General features: G+C 40.4%; 1 protein-coding gene and 2 non-coding genes across 8 annotated transcripts in view; 2 read left to right on the top strand and 1 right to left on the bottom strand.

Annotated features, from left to right (window-relative positions):
* Chd2 (chromodomain helicase DNA binding protein 2) overlaps positions 1 to 19687 on the bottom strand; it is a 145517-nt gene that overhangs the window by 42636 nt on the left and 83194 nt on the right. For all 6 annotated transcript variants that reach the window (XM_087188349.1, XM_087188346.1, XM_021264781.2 and 3 more), the window contains 9 exons: positions 17914 to 18076; positions 17504 to 17656; positions 14538 to 14609; positions 11600 to 11749; positions 10562 to 10710; positions 9528 to 9624; positions 8879 to 8971; positions 3688 to 3858; positions 2438 to 2613 (listed from right to left, as the gene is read on the bottom strand). In XM_087188349.1, the coding sequence (XP_087044475.1) occupies positions 2438 to 2613; positions 3688 to 3858; positions 8879 to 8971; positions 9528 to 9624; positions 10562 to 10710; positions 11600 to 11749; positions 14538 to 14609; positions 17504 to 17656; positions 17914 to 18076 (1224 nt within the window). The remainder of the gene's footprint in view (positions 1 to 2437; positions 2614 to 3687; positions 3859 to 8878; positions 8972 to 9527; positions 9625 to 10561; positions 10711 to 11599; positions 11750 to 14537; positions 14610 to 17503; positions 17657 to 17913; positions 18077 to 19687) is intronic.
* Positions 1654 to 1760, top strand: LOC147824868 (U6 spliceosomal RNA). Its single transcript, XR_015441836.1, has one exon. It is a non-coding gene; the product is annotated as a U6 spliceosomal RNA (small nuclear RNA).
* Positions 2950 to 3149, top strand: LOC147824869 (U2 spliceosomal RNA). The gene has a single exon (XR_015441883.1). It is a non-coding gene; the product is annotated as a U2 spliceosomal RNA (small nuclear RNA).

Consider the following 19687-nt stretch of genomic DNA (forward strand, 5'->3'; position numbering starts at 1 on the left):
AAGATATTGTCAGATATAGAAATATAAATATATAGAAACCATCGACTAACAGACACATTCCAAAACAAAATACTAAAAAGACAGTTCTTCAGGCAACCATCACAGGACATCAAACAATAACTTATATCCACATGAAGAAATGAGCACCTGTAGGATAACTACGTAAATATAAAGATACTACAAATGTACTTTTAGTTGTAACTTATGTGATTTAAAAAGACAATGACATGAAACCATATTTATGATACTTATGAGACTGTAAAGGTAGCCTGCTTATAATGTGTAATGATACCCTGTGTGACAACAGTACAAAGGAGAGAGGAGGAATGAGGTGTAATTGGAGAAAAGTTTCATATAAACCAATGGGACTAAGGTTTTGTAAATCAAGATGTTACTTGTAATCTCCAGGGCAACCACCAAGAATATAACTAAAACACAAACAAAAAGTAAAAAAAAAAAAAAATAATAATAATGTTATTAAAATTGATATACTAAAGTATACCTATTTTTCAGAAAAAGTAATGGAGAATTAAAGGAATAAAAAAGAAAACAAACAGCAAAATGCAAAAATAAATCCCACTTATTAGTAACTAAACTGAATGTAAATGAATTAGATTCCAATAAAACGGAAGAGATCAGCAGAAAAGATTTTTTTAAAAAATGATCCATGCTGGGCATGGTGGCACATGCCTGTAATCCTAGCACTTGGGAGGCTAAGGCAGGAGGATCACTGCAAAGTCTGAGGCCAGCCTGGGCTATACAGTGAGTCCAAGGCCAGCCTGAACTGCAAAGCAAGATCCTGTGTCAAAAAGAAAACAACAACAAAAAAGATCCAATTATACTATAAGAGACACAATTCAAAGATGTAGACAGATTGAATTAAAAAGTTGAAAAATTTTACTTCAAATATCCAAAAAGGGAGCTAGAGTAGCTATATGAATACTAGATAAAAAAAATATACTTTAGGACAAAAGTTGTAACAGAGACAAAAAAAAAACCTGTTTTACAATGATAAAAAAGACCAATTATCAAGAAGAGATATCAATATAAAAATATATATGTACTGGGCCGGGGATTTAGCTTAGTGGTTCTGCTGGCTGCCTCGCAAGCGCAAGGTCCCGAATTTGATCCCCAGTACCAAAAAAAAAAGAAAGAAAAAGAAAAATATATGTACCTAACAACAAAGTTCCAAAACACTTAAAGCAAAAATTGACCACACTGAAGGAATAGGTAATACAAGAATAACAGAAAGTTCAACACTCTACTTGCAATAACAGAATTACTCAGGAAATCAGTAAGTAATAGAAGATCTGAACAACACTAAACCAAGTACACTTATACATTCTACCCAACAGAAGAAAACACATTCTTCTCAAAATATTGAGGATAAGGAGCAAGGGGAAGTAGATATGCTACAAATTCAAAACTGTTAAGTATAGTTATATTCTAGTAACAAAGAAGGAAAAATAGGTATAACATTTAAGAGGAAATAAAGACCTCACAATTTCAAATATATTGATCTTTTTTTTTTTGGTACCGGGAATCAAACTCAGGACCTTGTACTTTCGAGGCAGGCGGCGGCACCACTGAGCTAAATCCCCAGCCCCCAAATATACTGATCTTAAACAACTATCTATTTATAAAACAGGGCCAGTGCTCGCTTCAGCAGCACATATATTAAAGTTGGAATGATACAGAAAAGATTAGCATGGTCCCTGTGCAAGAATGACACACAAAACAGTTAGAGCCATAAAAGTAGCTATATTCATACTTCTTCCTATTTTCCTCAGGTTTAAAAAAAAACAGTAACGAGGAAACTAAGAAAATTGACTTGAAAATACAATTTTAGATGTTTCTGGAGGGCACAGCGGTATGAAATAGATACCAGAAAATGAGAAATATGTACTGACACAGAAAAATGGAAAAAATTGATTTCAAGTGGCAAAAAAACCCACAAAAAAAAAACAAGCTGCCAAACAACATGTGTGTATACTATTAAATGACCAAAGGAACCAAACCAACACCAAACTGACATTGGTACTTACACTAAGGAAACTAGGTTTGAGGAGAGTCCCGGAGAAAGAGGAGAGTTAGTAAGGACAGCCCTATTTGTACTTTTTCACATTCATATTACTTATGAATGTACGTAAGTACAAATGTGACATATGCAAATCCCTCCCTCCTTTTCCCCTGGTTGAACTTTATTCATGAAAATGTTCAGAATAACCAGAGAACAAGAGGAAAACAAAAGGACATGAACAACAAAGCAGATCTCAGCTGAGGCAAACTCTGCAGAAGGAACCACCCTGAAGAGTGAGACATGAATCATCTTCTCTGCCTTTTTTGTAGGTACTGACCTCTGCCCAACCCCCATGAATGCCAGGAACCCAATCAGCCCTTCCAAACAAGCTCAAAGGACAGCAGAGCCTGCACCGACCTGCGGATCTCCGCATCCGTGAACCCCTCCACCAGGTCTTTGCGCACACTCCGGGGGCGCCCTCTGCGCTTTGGCTTCTTGTCATCATCAGAGTCCTCTGTCTCACTCTCAGATGCCGAGGATCTCTGGGCTTGCCTCTTTGACTCGGTGTCGGAGTCACTATCATTTGTCTGAGCCTGAAAAAGAATAAAGTAAAGTCACACATTAGCAAGTGTCAGGTCCAAGAAACAAAAGGACTACAATCACTCCAGCTTTCCAATTCTTTAGTACTCAGAATTTCCAGAAAAGCCAATTTTCCTTTTAACAAATAAGATGTCACACAATGAGGGTAAACTTGCTTGGGACAGACATACTTTCAGGGACACTGTAATGTAATAATAAAGTAGATTAAATATCTGGGTATTTTAATAATATCTAATGTATATAATGTCCAGTATAAAACAAGTTCATCTTTACCTCCTTGAATAAGTTACTACTTTTTGGTCTTTGTTTTTTCCTTTATAAAAAAAAAAATTGCTTCCCAGCCTTTTGGCTAAGATCAAGTGTAGTATCTGTTATCAGTTTAATACTAAAAAAGCAACAGTTCAGATAACTCAGGGTTTTCCTGAGGATTAAATGAGTCAGTAAGTAAAATGTGCTTAGAACTATGCCTGGCACATAGAAAGCGCTCAATAAATGCTAACTAGCATTACCTAATACTGGTTTACTATGCTGGCAGACAAATCTAAGTCTACTCTCGTCAACAAAAATGGGTAACTTCTTTTATCTACTTCAGTGTTGCAAAAGTCAAATTACATGATGCCTATGAAGGTACTTTTTTAAAGATGTGAAGCCTATCAATCTTCCTTGTTTTAAATTATGTAACCTATTTAGTTACATAAGTATCTATAGCAAGTCCTGGGAACATGTAAAAGACAAAAAAAGGTACAGTGAAGCTGAAGGCAGTGGCAATTAGAACCAAATCTTTAGGATTGGCAGTTCTAAACTCAAAGGCAAAACATAAACTTCTATAGAACTCAGATCCCCTTCTGCCATTTCCTAAGAAGCTGGGTTGCAAAGTCAAATGTCTTACAGGTATGCTTGTAAATTTCATGTACTTTCTCCTTTTCTCTCTGGTTTCTCACACTCTGATTCTGCGGGCCTCTGAGTCAGGGCAACGATATAAGGCCTCTTCCTGGAGTCATCTGCATTCCAGGCAGAATTCACAGCACAAGTACCATACTTCCACGACCTTCATCTCACTTGCTCACCTTTTTAGTGGAACTACGAATTCGAGGCAGCATATATATTTCTTCCAGCTCCTTCTGCCGCTCCTCCTCCTCTACTTTTTTCCTTTGCTCCTCTGGAATGATCTCATCCCAATCCTTATGAGGACGCTCTTCTAGCTCTTCTTCATCTTCCATTGTTGCAAAGTTGGCAACCTAAAAACAAACAGTCAAGATGCTATCCAATTGACATTTCTCCATTTCCAAATACCCTCTGATAAAATATCAACTTAACCAGTGCTTTTAATCTAAGACACTGTCATAGGATTCCGGTGATACTACATAATGAGATAATGCATTTTCTACTATCCCTTCTCATATCTCCCTAAATCAACTTGTAAAACCCATAAGTTCAGCAGAAACTGTACTGAAAAGGAGAGAAATTAGAAGTAGTACAGGTAGCTCCATCTGCCTCGAAAGCACAAGGTCCTGAGTTCAGTCCCCGGTACAAAAAAAACAAAAAGAAGTAGTACAGGTAGGGCCAGGGATTTAGCTCAGTGGTTCTGCCACCTGCCTCGCAAGCACAAGGTCCCAAGTTTGATCCCTGGTACCAAAAAAAAGAAGTAGTACAGGTAGTACAACTGGGGCTAGGAGATCACGCCCCCTCCATCCACTTGAATTTGGGCAACACCTCAGGGCTAATCCTCCTTCCACTGCCCTAAGACTGGTGGTGAACCTATGGCACACAGAGCCCTCTCTGTTGGCACATGAGCCAAGTCACCCCAGACCTTGAAAGTGGGCAGCTGAAATATTTTCCCAATCTAAAAATGCATTTAGAAAACTCTACACTTACAGACAATCCTACAGGGCATCAGAAATTTACAAGGAATTTTCTAGCACTGTAGCAACTGCAAAGAATTTTACTAACAGATTTTTACAGTTCTGTAAGATAGGGACAATCCTGTGTTTTCTTCTTTCTCTAGATAAAGCCAAATTTGAAGAGCTTAATCTTTCCTGATTATACTGGTTGTATTTTGGAAATTTAGAAATGGAGCTATTGGAATTTCAAGAAAGCTGTATCTGGAAAAACAGCTGAGAAGATAAGAGAAGGTAGAGTATGAAGGAATGACAGGTCAGCACAGTTGGTAGTTCTGAAAATGAAACCCTTAAAATGTGGAACTCTGCCAAGTAACTGTAAGTCAATGAAAGCACTTGAGATTGCTTTTCTTACTTTATTTGGATCATCTTATGCTTGTGAGCAGCTGTTTTCAGCTTTTAGTTATATCAAATCTGATACAAGAAACAGACTAACAAAGATGACCCAAGTGCTGCATGTGTTGCTCACAAACTAACCAAGTATGAGCCAAGATTTGACAAATTATCAGCATGCCCACAGCAGGAGAGATCATGTAAACCGTGCAAAAGCACACCAAATGCAGACTTTTACCTTTCCATAAAAAGCTGTTGGTTTCATTGAAATCTCTGTTATTGTGTTTATTGGGTTTTTCTTTTAAGGCAAAAGATGTTAAAGCATGAGTTGTTTTTCTAAACTAAAACCTCGGTGTTCAGGTTTAATTGCATTGTTGGCACTTCACAATGAATAAGTGGGTTTTGGGATGCAGTTTGGGCACCTGGTTTCTAAAAGGTTCGCCATCACCATCCTTAGAGAAATGAAGTAAGAGCAACAAAGACACAGGAAATTTCCAAAGCTCCAGGCCAGATTGTGTGCCTGCTAAATTTCCTGTCAGGGGCCAGGGATTTAGCTCAGTGGTTCTGCCGCCTGCCTCACAAGCACAAGGTCCAGAGTTCGATCCCCAGTACCAAAAATCAATTAATCAATCAATTAATTAATTCTTTGTCAGATCCCGTGGTGACCTTCAGTGACCTTTCCCCATTGGAAATAATGGTTCATGCAAAGGGACATCATATCATGCACATGATTAAAACAGTGCATTCTTAGGGGCCAGGGATTTACCTCAGTGGCTCCGGCATCTGCCTCGCAAGGGCAATGTCCTGAGTTCAATCCCCAGTACCCCCAAAAAACAAAAAAAAACCCAGTGCATTCTGGGAGAGTCCTGCACACTGAGATGACTAGCACCTGTCAATCATTTCTGTCAATGTTATCCAGAGAGATCCAGTGAGAGGTACCAAGGGCACGGGGCAGGTCTTTTAGAATAGGAAAGCCTGATGTATCTTGTTTCTTCCTGTTCCCCAGTGAACCCAGCACCACTTTTCCCATTCGTGCCACCTTTTTGTTTTGGCTGGCAGGAACCCACACACACCTTCCTGCTATCTTCAATAAATGCAGATATTTTTTCTTTTACCACTGGGCATACACTTGCAATTCTTTGCTCACCTTACACAAGGAGCTGGAATCTATCTCTTGGATGCATCAAACACAGTATCAGAAGGATATAAACTATTCCATAAGTTTTACTGAAAAATGGCTAAGTCATATATATTTCTGATGAATATAAAACTAATTGTATAATTTACTTAAATTATAAAATGATGAGTACTTAATAATCCATTATGAAGAGAGGTCATTTGATACCTGAAACAAGGTATCATTCATTCAAAGCATTCATTATCTAGTCAACCAATCACTGTACTCATTTCTATTAAACATAAAAACATTAAGCACATGCAACAATTGCATATGTTCAAAAGAGAACTTTGGTCTTAGGCCTGAAAACGACAACATAAAATGGAACAATGTCGATCAACCCTACAAGAATATTACATTTATTTTATGTCAAATATTATCTACTATCTGATACAGATTTGTACTATTTAAAATAGCATGTACCCCAGAAAAAACACCATCTAAATGTATATATTTCACAGAACCAGACTGGGGCTACAGAGAAAGACTGATCAGCTTCAGCCTTGGGGCAGTGGTAAGCCTGGGCTCCATGTTCTTTTCACTCCTTCCCTCCTAGCCTTGAAAACTACAAAGAAATACAAAAGAGCTTCTGAAGGTTCCATTCTTTCAGCCATTTGGAGCAGGGAAATCAAATCAGAATTTTATCGCTTTTGGCCAGAATTAACTGTTTCACTTCTAACAAGTACACATCGTGAATTTTTTTTTTTTTGGTACCAGAGATCGAACTCAGAACCTTTCGCTTGCGAGGCAAGCGGCTCAACTACTGAGCTAAATCCCCGGCCCCGCATCATGAATTTTTACAGAAAGATTTTTAAATTCCATGACAAAGCCAGTATGGTGGCACATGCCTGTAATCCCAGCACTTGGGAGGCTGAGGCAGGAAGATTCTCATGAGTTTGAGGCCAACCTGGGCTACATAGTAATTTCAAAGCCACCCTCAACAGGGCTGGGGATTTAGCTCAATGGTTCTGCCACCTGACCCGCAAGCACAAGGGCCCGAGTTCGATCCCCCGTATCAAAAAAAAAAGAAGTTTAAAAAAAAAAAAAAAAACCACCCTGAACTACAGAGACTGTCTCAAAAAAAAAAAAAAGAAAAAAAAAATCCATGACAAAAATGAGATAAAATTTCTGACATTGTTCCAAAAAATCATCTGACCATCCTCTCAAATCAAGCACTGTTTGTAATTGCTTTAGATATGACTCCCATGCTCCACTTATCCATAAGTAGCTCTGGATGGAGGGGCTATGTGGCCACCCACTTGGAACCCCTTCTGGAAAAACCAAGAATTATTATTATTATTTCCAATAAATACTGTCCTAACGTCTTCCTTTTGGTCTGTGACTTTGTCCTCTGACTTTGTGAAACCTTAAGCTCGGTTTGCACAGAACTGTTTCACGTTTATTTACAGCAGTCTGTGACCCAGAAGACAGCCTTCACCAGAATCTCCCCATAGTGGCACCCTGACCTCAGAATCCTTCCAGAATATGAAACAGATTTCTCTTACTGACATAAACCACTCAGTCTACAGCAGTGTTACAGCAGCCCAAACTGACAAAGACCAATAATCTACCTTTGTCCCTTTCTACCTCTACACATGTGAACTCTGTTCCTTGAGCTCAGGGACCCCCACCCTCTATACTTCCTCTTTGTTCTTCGAGACAACTTTGACCTGTTGCCAACCATGGAGCACAGCACACAACATGCTTCCTTCCTTCCGAACACACTGCCACATGTCCCTCAGTCCTCTTGGGCCTGCTGCACGTGCCCATCACTGTAACTCCAGGGCTCTCCTGCTCCTCCTCCTCAACTGCATGGAATCAACCTGAGTCTTGGAGACCTCTGCCATTTTGACTTCCCCTATCTCCCTAGCCAACCTCCTTCCTAAGGATCACCAACTGATCTAATTTCTCTGATCTCAAGTATTGCTGGAGAAAGTCATACGATCTTGCTGACTGGTAGCACAACAAAGCAGTATCATCTGGCTGAGATCGAGTTTCCCTATCGAGTTTCCCCCCACAAGTCCCAGCCCCACCCATGGCTCCCCCAAATCTTTTCCACTACCTTACTGGTAATTAACATCACAAATTGAATTCCCTCATCTTCTCTTCTCTTTTCTAAAGTGATTGCTTCCTTTATCCAAAGCCAAGTCTTCCCTCTATGCTTTTGTTGTATCCCTTCCACTCTCCCCCAGGGCAGTGTACCACCAAATCTTCTTTCCTTAAAACCTTCAATATTTCCCTATTCTCAAAGTCCTTTGGTCAACCTAGAAATGTGCTAACATCTTTCTGATATCTGGCCTTGGTCCCTTTATGTCCATTAAATTACTTTCCCTAAGCCTTTTAATAATATCTATATTCAAAGGTACCACATCCTATGCTCATCCCTGATCTCAATTCATTCTATCGGTCACCACTGACCACCCTTTATCTCCTTTTACAAAAACAAACAAACTAAAGTAAAACTGAAAAGGTCACCAAGTCAATAGTCTCCCAGTTGTCACCTACTGTTCTCACACCTTGGACATCTCCTTGGCGTCTCATTCATGTGCCCCACATTCCTCCACACTTCTCATTCTCCACCTAGCCCTCTAACAACATATCTTCAGCCCTCTTTATCCACTTCTTTTCCTTTGCATGCTGACTCTGGCCAGGATGGCCAACTTCAGTGGTTACCTTCCTGGGAAGGACCACAGACTTCACTCACAATGTACTTGTAACTCAGAATGCCACTGAGGATATGAGCCAATTCATGTAAAAGGAAAAACAGAGAGTCTAGCACAAAGCATGTGCTTGGAGATATGAGTACTTAATAAGGAATCGGCTGAGAGTGCTTCACAAAGACCTTCATACCTTAAACTGTGACAGAAGCTCATCGGTGGCACTTGTTGATACTTCATTCTCTCTGGTTTCAGCCAAGCGCAAAATTTCATCTATATCCATTTCCTAAAAGAAAAAAAACAACAAGGATGTGATAGAAAAGCAACAATCTTCAGCATTTACTGAAAATGTTAGATACAAATAAACCAACTTTCTGATTTTCTTTATTCTTATAGTTTCTGTTCTATATCCTTTTCACCTGCCTCAGTCTACCATTTATTTAAACGATAAGGTGAAACTTAAAAATTAAGAGGAAAAACAAAGACAGAATTTTTAAATGCTTTATTCATTTTTTCCTTCTCAATTTAGTAAGAGCTTTGACTTTTTGAAACAATTATGTCCCTGCAAATATTTACTTTTTCCTTATAAAAGCCTCTAACAGACCTTCCCCCAAAAATCATTACTCATAGCCAGGCATGCTGGCACATGCCTGTAATATCAGCAATTGGGAGGCTGAGGCACAGGGATGACTGTGAGTCTGAGGCCAGCCTGGGCTACACAGTGAGCTCCAGGCCAGCCTGAACTACACAGAGAGACCCTGTCTCAAAAAAACCAAAAATAACAAAAATTTTTTCTCATAGATGACACTTCAAAAAAAATGTTTCCCCTCATTCTTAATTACCTGAGGCTCTGACTCCTCCCCTTCAAGTTCTTTGAAGAGATCCTCTGCTCCAAATTTCAAAATAGCTGTCAGCTCTTCTTTATTAAAAGGATTTGAACTGTAGAAGTGAAATGTAGCTGTAATCTATTAGGAATGTCACATAAGCTCTGAAGAGTTGTACTTCCGAATACCTGACCTTCATAAAGAAGTCAAATAACTGGTGAAAAGATAAATTCTGCCTCAAGAAAAGTGATTCCTCTACTGTCTTATTCTTTATGCACAACATGAGTTGGTGGTGGTAAAGCTAACTTAGCAGAAGCTGAGAAATTTAATTACTGTCCTGCTGGCTCATCTATTTCATGGGTAAGCAAGAAACAAGCTTAGCAACATCACAGAACACAGTTCCTCTGCCCTTTGATGCAGAAAATCATCATCCCCCCAGTCTCAACCCTCTCACCTCTAGTCAAAATGAAAAAGAGCTAAGCTTTTCTCATTTACATTCCTCCTGAATGGAAAATGATCTGAAAACATGCTGTTTAAGAACGACTCATTTCACCTCGCCTTAAACATGGTACAGCTGTCAAAAATCTGATCAAAACATAAACCCCTCTTCTTTCATAACCCCTTTCTTTCTACATCCTTCTGTTATCAAGAGGAAAAGCACAACAATCTCCACTCAAATGTTTCTACTAGCAGTAAAACCCAGTCTGCCAATTCAGTCTGGTGGAGTCACTGCTGCAAAGTCAAAGGCAACATTCTGCTGGGCTGAAACTCAACACACAGTACCACTGTTGCCACTGTGTGGTGACAGGTCACATGAGGAGCCATGAGCAGGGGCGGGGGATAAGGAACAAGGGGAAGACCACACTAACAGAGGGCTGTGGGCAAAAAAGAGGAAACAAGGAAAGCAGAAAAAAATGAAAGTGCCACCCTTCTTGGGATATGGCCTGGCTTTTGTCAGGTCATGAACAGACTACTACTACAGCAAATATTCACATAAAATCAGTTTCCTTCTGCCTACTTCCTCAAAGCACTTACTTCCTTCTAGCACTTACTTGGACCTTCCAGAGTTGTTTTCCAGGACAGTCCGGCCAGTGGTATCCATGCGCTGAATAACCAGATGGTCCAATACCATCTTCTTTTTGGCCCGTTCTATGATCTCCTCTTCCACAGTTCCTTTTGTAACTAAGCGGTAAATATTTACCTATAGGAAAATGAAATGTTATGCTTATGATTGATCAAAGAAAAACATTACCTCTGTCAAAAACCAAGGGGGAGGGGGCCAGGAATTTAGCCCAGCGGCACCATGCCTGCCTTGCAAGCACAAGGTGCCAAGTTCAGTCCCTGGGTACCAAAAAAAAAAAACCAAGGGGGAATAGAAAAGAAACTCACTCTCTACTACAATAAATGATGAGCCATACACCTAAGTGTAAGTCACTGAGGTGTGATCATTACTACTACAGCTTTAAGTAAAGCAGCTTCTAAAGATCTGCCCTTACAGCCTGCTCTGACAACCAAAGTCCTGCTAAAGAATAACCACTTTCACTAAAGTAAAGTTTTACAGAAACTGAACCATTGGCCATATATGATCATTACCAGTTAGCCAATTCTACAGCAGACTTTGGAGATTCATATACAAAAAAGCAAGTACACGGTTTTCCGGTGTACCTGAGTCAATACTGTCATGTATAAGAGCAGATCATTTTGACCAGTGGTAGAATATTCAGCAACTACTCTGTATTAAAAGAAAGAAAAGGTTCAGCTCTAAGGCTCTTCATCATAGATCTTTCTCTTTTTTTTTGGTACTGGGGATTGAACTCGGGTCCTTGCACTTGCAGGGCAGGTGGTGGCACCACTGAGCTAAATCCCAGGCCTGATCATAGATCTTTCTTAAGTCTTTATTGGACTCATCTTTGGCCCAAAGATATTTTCTCTGTACTGTACTAGGCAATAAACAGAAATCAACACTTGGGGAAAATGGAGGTAAAACTGTGGGGAGAGGCAGGGATAAGCATTTCACAAACATTCAGAAAGGCTGAATCAACCCGTTACTCTAAACGCAAAGTCATATTCAAAAGCCTCTTCCTACTAACCTGCTTCTTCTGACCAATTCTATGGGCCCGGGCTTGTGCCTGCAAGTCGTTCTGGGGGTTCCAGTCAGAGTCAAAGATGACAACTGTGTCCGCTGATGCCAAATTGATTCCCAGGCCACCAGCCCTTGTCGAGAGCAGGAAACAGAAGTCCTGTACACAATGCAATATACTACTTTATGCAGTGGCCTTCTCAGAAACAGTTTCACAGTCCAATTAGCCCTTACACCTGGAAACCCCTGCAGGTGTGAAGAAAAGTGAGATATGATGGACAAACTTTACGAAGGCTATGGAAGGTCAGGGCTTTGACGGCAGAGGGAATTTTCATTTGATTAAGAGGAAGACTCAGCACAGTAAACAACGGGGTAAAGTAGTAGCTAGTAAGACAACAGGAGTGAGAGGAACTGGAGTATCTCCTGGCTAAAAAAACAGTATTTAAGAAGTAAACCAAAAACCAAGCTGCGGATGGTGGCGCACAGCTGTAATCCCAGCACTCGAGAGGCTGAGGCAGGAGGATCACTGCAAATTCAAGGCCAGTGTGGGCTATACAGTGAGTTCAGGACCAGTTTAAACTGCAAAGTGAGACCCTATCTCAAAAACAAAAACAAAAAAAAATTAAAAAATAAAAGAAATCCAAAACAACAAACCAAGCAAATTCAATTACTGGGAATTGTTCCAACAAGCTACCCAGATATATATTTTCTGGGGAAAAGTAGATTATGCCATAGAAGGTAGTTAGTATTAAGAAATGTTCATCTATTTGTTAGTCTGGTAAGGAATACAGAAACACTGCAATAAACTGATCGTACACTGAAAACGCTGAGGAGTACAGGATCCTCAATCTGCAAAAAACATGCAAAAGGAAACCCTCAGAGGGTCTGCACGAAAACCGGAGTGTGGGAAAGACCCAGACCAGTACTGACACCTTCCAGTCTCCAGAGCAATGATAACAAAAACTGAGCAGGCATGGAGTACCTGCCACATCTGAGCACTCAAAAGCTATGTGCACGGAGGAAAGCTGAACTGTATGAGCCGAGGGAGAAAAAACAAGGAAGATTTCCATTTCCAGGGAACTTGATCATGTATATCAAAAGTTGATGCCTTCTGGGCACAGAAGCAGCACTCAACAACATCTTGAAAAATGGGTGGAATTAACCCTGTATCCATGGAAAGGTGTCCACATTCTAATCAAGTCACATTCAACAGCAGCAGGCCACAGAAACAGAAAAGGAAAGAGCTGCCTTGCAAGAACTTTAAACAATTCCAATAAAAAATCATCAACAGATGTGACTAGGTACAGACAGTGACTCTTAAGGGGAACTTTCCTGAAAAGCCGAAAAATAAACAAGATGACAGTTTAGGATGAGATATGTAAATGTTAAGTAAAATCTGGTGTCTGAATAATCATATAAGCAATTTACAATGTCATTTTGTCAAAGACGATATAAATTATAATGCATTATTTTCTTTGATCAAACTGACAAAGATTAAAAAATTACGAAAACATTGCTGAGAGTAAGATAATGTATTTGTACAAAAACAATATGAATATATATTGTTTCAGGAAAGTAATTTAACAAAATTTATCAAAATTCTTTTCTAAACGCTCATTGTCTTTTAACTACATCTAATGAAAAATGGCTAAATAAGGCACACACATGAAGAAATACCAAAAATTAAAATTTTGTAATTCTTTAATGACATGGAAAAAATGATCAAAGTATAATAATTTTTGAATAAAAGATAACAAAACTATATGTTGCATGATTCTAATTTGGTAAACATAAGGAAGTAATGGTTCTGTAGTCTTTTTTAAAATTAAATATTAAATATTATTAGAATTATTGTATGCCCATTAGCAACTCTGAAAGATAATGAAGAGTACCAAGAAGGAAAATTGTACAAACCCTCATACCAAAGACAGGCTCTACTTTATGCACAGCCATGGGAGAACCTACTAGTCTAACTAGAACTATCTGCTTAACTACAGGCAGAAGGCACATCATTCTGCAGTAATACAAGAGACATTCGGAATTACTAGCCAGGCATGGTGGCACATGCCTGCAATTCCAGCACTTGGGAGACTGAGGCAGGAGGATCGCTGAGTTTGAGGCCACTACATAGTGAGTTCAAGGCCAGCCTCAACTACACAGTGAAGCCCTGTCTCAAAAAAAAAAAAAAGATTTCTTTTAAGCTTTCAGAAAGAATACTGCATCTATTGTTTTTTAAAAAAGAAGAAAAAGAGGAGTCCAGGCTTCATAATTTAAGTTTCTCCAAAACACTTTTTATTCTACTTCTAGTCTCTCTCCAACGCTTCTTTACCTGTCCAAATTACTATAGTTTTAATTACCCTAAGTAGTTTAACTACCCAAAGGCTTTTTCCCCCGACTCTTCTCATAATCTGTCATTTAATAACTGGTTGTGCACTAACTACAATGTAACTGCTTTCGCTATATAGATGCATCCCAAACAAAATACTTTTATTGCCAAATCCAAATGGGACATGTAGTAATTTTAAAATGTTAACCAGAGGACGAACATTAAACTATTTAATTCCAGAAATCCCACAAATTTGACACCTGCTGTTTAAGCTATGATCATCAAAAAGTACAGATCAGGATTTTCTGCTCTACATGTAGAAATAAATCCTACTGGCCAGTCCTCTTCTTCTAAGCCTACAAATTTATCTTGAAGCCACTAGAGAAGTGTCATTGTCATTGTCGACTGTCAGACCAGTCGAGCTAAACAAATACGCATGTGGATTTTAAGGAGTGATGACAAAATAGGCATTTTTCATAGTATACATTTCTCATTCTCTTTTCAGGAGAGCAGAAATGCACTACAAAAAATGTTTCTTAAATGCAATACACTAAGCTGGAAAGACTTTCCCCCGTTGATACAGAATCCAAGGTGCCAAATAACAAAGCCATGCATAGTGTACCTCAGACCCATCTGCGTTGAAGTGATCCAGTGCTTGTTTTCGGATTTCTCCCTTGATGGAGCCATCTAAACGCTGGAAAAATAAACCACAAGAAAATCATAAGGTAGGAAGATCAGCTACACTCAGAATAGAACGCTAGAGTTGCAACCTTTATCACCCAAACACCCTCTGGGTAAAAATAACTGGAACACACTGGCAAAGTGCCGTGAAGGGCTATGCGTAAGCAGGACAGCCTACATGACCCTGAGCTCTTCAGTTACACACCCAAGGTCAGAAGCTTCTGATCCCGAGGGCTCCTAGGTGGTTCAAAGGATCAGAATGGCTGCCAGGACCTACAAGGAGAAAGATGAAGGCCCAGACTGTGCTTAGAGATTTGGTTTACTTCTATATTTGTAGTACTGGAGAGATTACAAAATAGCACCACTGGTCACCTAGTAACTAGCTCCTGTAGAAAAATGATGCTTCTTAGGTAGTGTGGCTAAAAATATCACACTGAGTTCTGCATAAGCAGAAAAATTTACATAAATTCATTTGGAAAATATTTTGCTGAAACATTGGCAATGTTAAAACTAACTCATTACACCAACTTTTCCAAAAATTGCTCTAAAGTCAGAATAAAGTGTTCCAAAACCAAACTATATCATCATTTCAGGAGATTCTCCAGTACATACATTTATTTTCTCAGAGCTTATGTCAATTTGGGGTACAAAACAATGCCACTATAGTGAAAGGGACCCCCCTTTTTTTTGCAGTACCAGGGATCGAACTCAGGACCTTGTGCTTGCAAGGCAGACAGGGTGCCACTGAGCTACATCCCCAGGCCATGAAACCATTTCTTAATCAAACAACTACTGAAGAATTATTCCTGTATGATGTACATAGAGCATTCTTCACTATTCGGTGTCATTTTGTCTCCTTATCACCGCAACTTGAGACGAAAATACTTCATTTCACACCAGGCAACACTGACCCAAGAGGTACCCAGTTGACGACAGGCACACTTTCATCTCCCCAGAGCTCGGCCACCAGACACACAGCCACCTAAGCTCAGGTCAGTGCCCATGTGGAGTGACTACAGTGCTACTCTTCAATCAAACACATGTGGCAAGTTCATGACCTACATATAAAATCAGAAAACCTAAATGCCCATCTTTAAATATTCTCATAAATAGAAGACACTAAGCCAATTACATAAAACTCCCTAGGCTTGGTTACTCCCTAGAGAGAAGGATGCACTGCTGATTTACCAGACATCATGATTACCTAGAAACGAAAGCTCATGGGGGTCGAATGCACTGAGATAATCATCTTTTCTGCTAACAGCCACAGCGAGCATTAAACTGCACTCTAAGACGGCTGTAACAGGCACACACAGTATTGTAGGTTAACAGTGCTCTCAAGGTATTCCGAGAGTCCTACAACTGGGCCTCCTGGGAGATAATCACTCAAGTTTCTTTAATACCATTGTGATGATTTCAGTTGGTACAATAGTTCCTGCACTTGAAACAAAATTTCTCTTTTCTTAAAATAAAGCTTAATAACCAAAACAATATAAACTATGTCAAGCCAGGCATGGTGGCACAGGCCTTTCATCCCACCACGATGGGAGGCTGGGGAAGAAGATCTCAAGTTTGATCCTAGCCTACCTAGGAAAGTTAGTGACTTACTGAAACCCTGTCTCAAAATTTTTTTTAAAAAAAGGCCCAAAGACATAGCTCCCAGTGAAGGCCCCAGGTTCCATTCCAAGTACCATTTTTTTAAAAAGTCAAGAATCAATAAATAGCACACGTGTCTGCATGCCTGTAAACAGACCAGAGACAAGCTTCTCCCAGATACCAGGAAAGTCTGCTGAAAAACACTTTCCCACAGCAGACAACTGAGTGAGGAAGAAACCAACACAGACCTTCTGAACAGGAGGAGGTGGCCACCAACTGCTGGGACCCACAAGGGTTCCAGTAACTCCGTCCCCCTTCCTTCCCAGCCTCACACCAGGGTCAAGTTCTTTTGGGGTAACTGCATAACCCGTCACCTCTCTTTTACTTTCTATGATTTGGGCTTCTGGAATCAGGTTCACACTCCACTCCTCTCTACTTTTAGCACAGACTCAAAGATGGAGGACACCATCTGACATACTTTCTCACCCCCAATTTTACTTTCATTTAATCCTCTTCACCCTGTCCTAAAAAAAAACGATCTTCACATGACCTTTTTTATTGTAGAGCAGCCTACAGGCATAGAGTAAAGCACTGAGACCCTCCTAGAATTTAATCTCAATTTCTTTCAAGCAAGAAAAAATTACTTTTTTATACTTAAGTTAAAAATTCAAGAGAAAGAAGGAGGGAGCAAGGGAGCAAGGGAGCAAGGGAGGGGGAGGGAGGGGGAGGGAGGGGGAGGGAGGGAGAGGGAGGGAGAGAGAGGGAGAGAGAGGGAGAGAGAGGGAGAGAGAGGGAGAGAGAGGGAGAGGGAGGGAGAGGAGAGAGGGAGAGAGAGGGAGAGAGAGGGAGGGGGGGAGAGGGGGAGGAGGGGGGAGGGGGGAGGGAGAGGGGGAGGGGGGAGGGGGAGAGGGGGAGGGGAGGGGAGGGGGGAGGGGGGGAGGGGAGAGCGAGGGAGGGAGGGAGAGCGAGGGAGGGAGGGGGGGAGCGAGGGAGGGGGGGAGCGAGGGAGGGGGGAGCGAGGGAGGGGGGGGAGCGGAGGGGGGAGGGAGGGAGGGAGGGAGGGGGGAGGGAGGGGGGGAGCGAGGGAGGGAGGGAGGGGGGAGGGAGGGGGGGGCGAGGGAGGGAGGGAGGGGGGAGGGGGGGGGGAGCGAGGGAGGGAGGGAGGGGGGAGGGAGGGGGGAGCGAGGGAGGGAGGGAGGGAGGGAGGGGGAGAGAGAGAGAGAGAGAGAGAGAGAGAGAGAGAGAGAGATGAGAGAGGCAGAGACAGAGAGGCAGACATTGTGTGAGCCTGAGTACTGAACCACCTCTTACCTGGAAAGGATAGTGCTTAATAGTCAGGTACTCGGCCAGGATGTCCAACATTCTCACCATCTGAGAGAAGATAAGGACTCTGTTCCCCCTTTCTCGAAGTCTTGTCAACAGTTTGTCTAATAGAATCAGCTTCCCACTGCTCCTGATCAGGGACTGAAGATTTAAAAGATATACTAATCGTTATGTTCAAACACATACTTGCTGAAGTACTCCTTTCAATCAGTATCTGTGATACTGTATTTTCCTAAATTTTTTCCTAGTTCTTTAACTTTTGTAACTCTGTTGTTAAAGTTTCCTCTGGGGCTCCTTGAAAGGTCATGAAGAGGAGTTAAATCAGTATTTTGATAATGCCATTTACAGAAGCAAAATTGTTTTCAAGTACATAATTGTGAACAAGAAGCAGTACACACCAGAAGAATCTCTTGTCCATTTTCCCTTTCATTTTCTTCAGGAGGTTTAATAAGATAGCAGTGGTTGCAACATTTTTTTAGTTCCATCACAATATTAAGGAAACCAGATGTGCTGCCTCTTGTTCCTTTGGCAAGAGCTTTGTAATTCCTGGTCAGAATCCATCTACAAATTAAAATGATAGTGATACCATTAGATCCAAAGAAACAGACAGTAATCTGTACTAGAAGACAAAAAAACATAATACAGTATTACTAAACAAAGAAGATCTAAAAAAAAATTGAAAAGCATCTCCTCTCAACTAACCACAATCCCTCACATCCTCGTATCTCCAGTCAGAATTAGAATGTTTACTTCTGCTACTGGGTATTTCAACCTCACTGAACACAGGACTCTTAAAAGGAAATGATCCTCATTCTCACTGTCTCTCTTTTTCTCTTTCTTTCCCTCCCCACCCCTCTCCCTCTCTCTCTCTGTATATACATATATATACACATATATATACATGTATGTTATATACATACACATATTTAGACAGGGAGTAATAAAAATAATATGCTGATGGGGCTGGGGATTTAGCTCAGTGGTTCCGGCGCCTGCCTCGCAGCGCAAGGACCTGAGTTTGATCCCCAGTACCAAAAAAAAAAAAAATATATGGTGTTTGGGCCAGGGATTTAGCTCAGTGGTTCCACTGCCTGCCTCACAACCTCAAGGTCCCCAGTACCCAAAAAAAAAAAAAATGGTGTTTAAATTTTTAAAAACTTAGTACAATGAAAGACACATTCCCAATAATCTACCTCAAAATGCTCCCCCTCACTTCACTCATCTCATCATTCTTGTTACTTTCTGAAGCAGCTCTGTAAGTCCTCTTAGTCCTTTTAAGGACCTCTGAAAGTCCTTACAAGGTGTGATCAAACGTGGTGAGTGCTGTTGCCTAGCATCACCCAACAAAGTCAGGGTTATAAAAACATTACAGTGCGTCCTCATCCAACTTATTCACCAGACCTGGCACCATGCGACTTTTGGCTCTTCCCCAGTCAAAATAACCATGAAAGGGAAACACTTTGAATCAGTTCTGGACTTTGAGGTAGCCATGACAGCACAATGAAGACACTCACAAAGAGGACTTCCAGAACTGCTTCAGAAAGTAACAAGAATGACACTGTGTTTGAAGCAAGAGGGAGTGGGGTTTTTTTGGTACCGGGGATTGAACTCTAGTCCTTGCACTTACAGAGCAGGCGGCGAAACCACTGAACTAAATCCCCGGCCCAAGAGGAAGTGTTCTGAGGAAGACTAATAGTGTATCTTTCACTTTAATAATTTTTTTTTTTTTGGTACCAGAGATTGAACTAGGGACCTTGCACTTACGAGGCAGGTGGCAGCACCACTGAACTAAACCCGCAGCCCCTAATAATTTTTTTAAATTAAGCATTCACTGTGTTTTCTAGATTCGACTTCATATATACTTGTATATATAACTTGTGTGTATATATAACTTGTGTGTGTGTATATTTATATAAACTTCATATAACTTGTATATACTCATGTGTATACATCTGAAATCCAAAGATTATCACTGAAAAATTACAATATAAAATTGGAACTAAGCCATCTATCAATATGATACTGGTTAAATAAATTAAAATAGATCATATAAGGATATAAGTTATATACCCATGATAACTTCTGACATGTATGATAAAATGTGAAAATGACTACATATGTTGTTTTTTTGGTACAGAGAATTGAACTCAAGACCTTGCGCTTGTGAGGCAG

Source organism: Heterocephalus glaber, unplaced genomic scaffold (genome assembly GCF_053883595.1).
Source record: "Heterocephalus glaber isolate CG9 unplaced genomic scaffold, H.glaber_assembly_v1.0 deba00001531, whole genome shotgun sequence".
Classification (NCBI taxonomy): Eukaryota; Metazoa; Chordata; class Mammalia; order Rodentia; family Bathyergidae; genus Heterocephalus; species Heterocephalus glaber.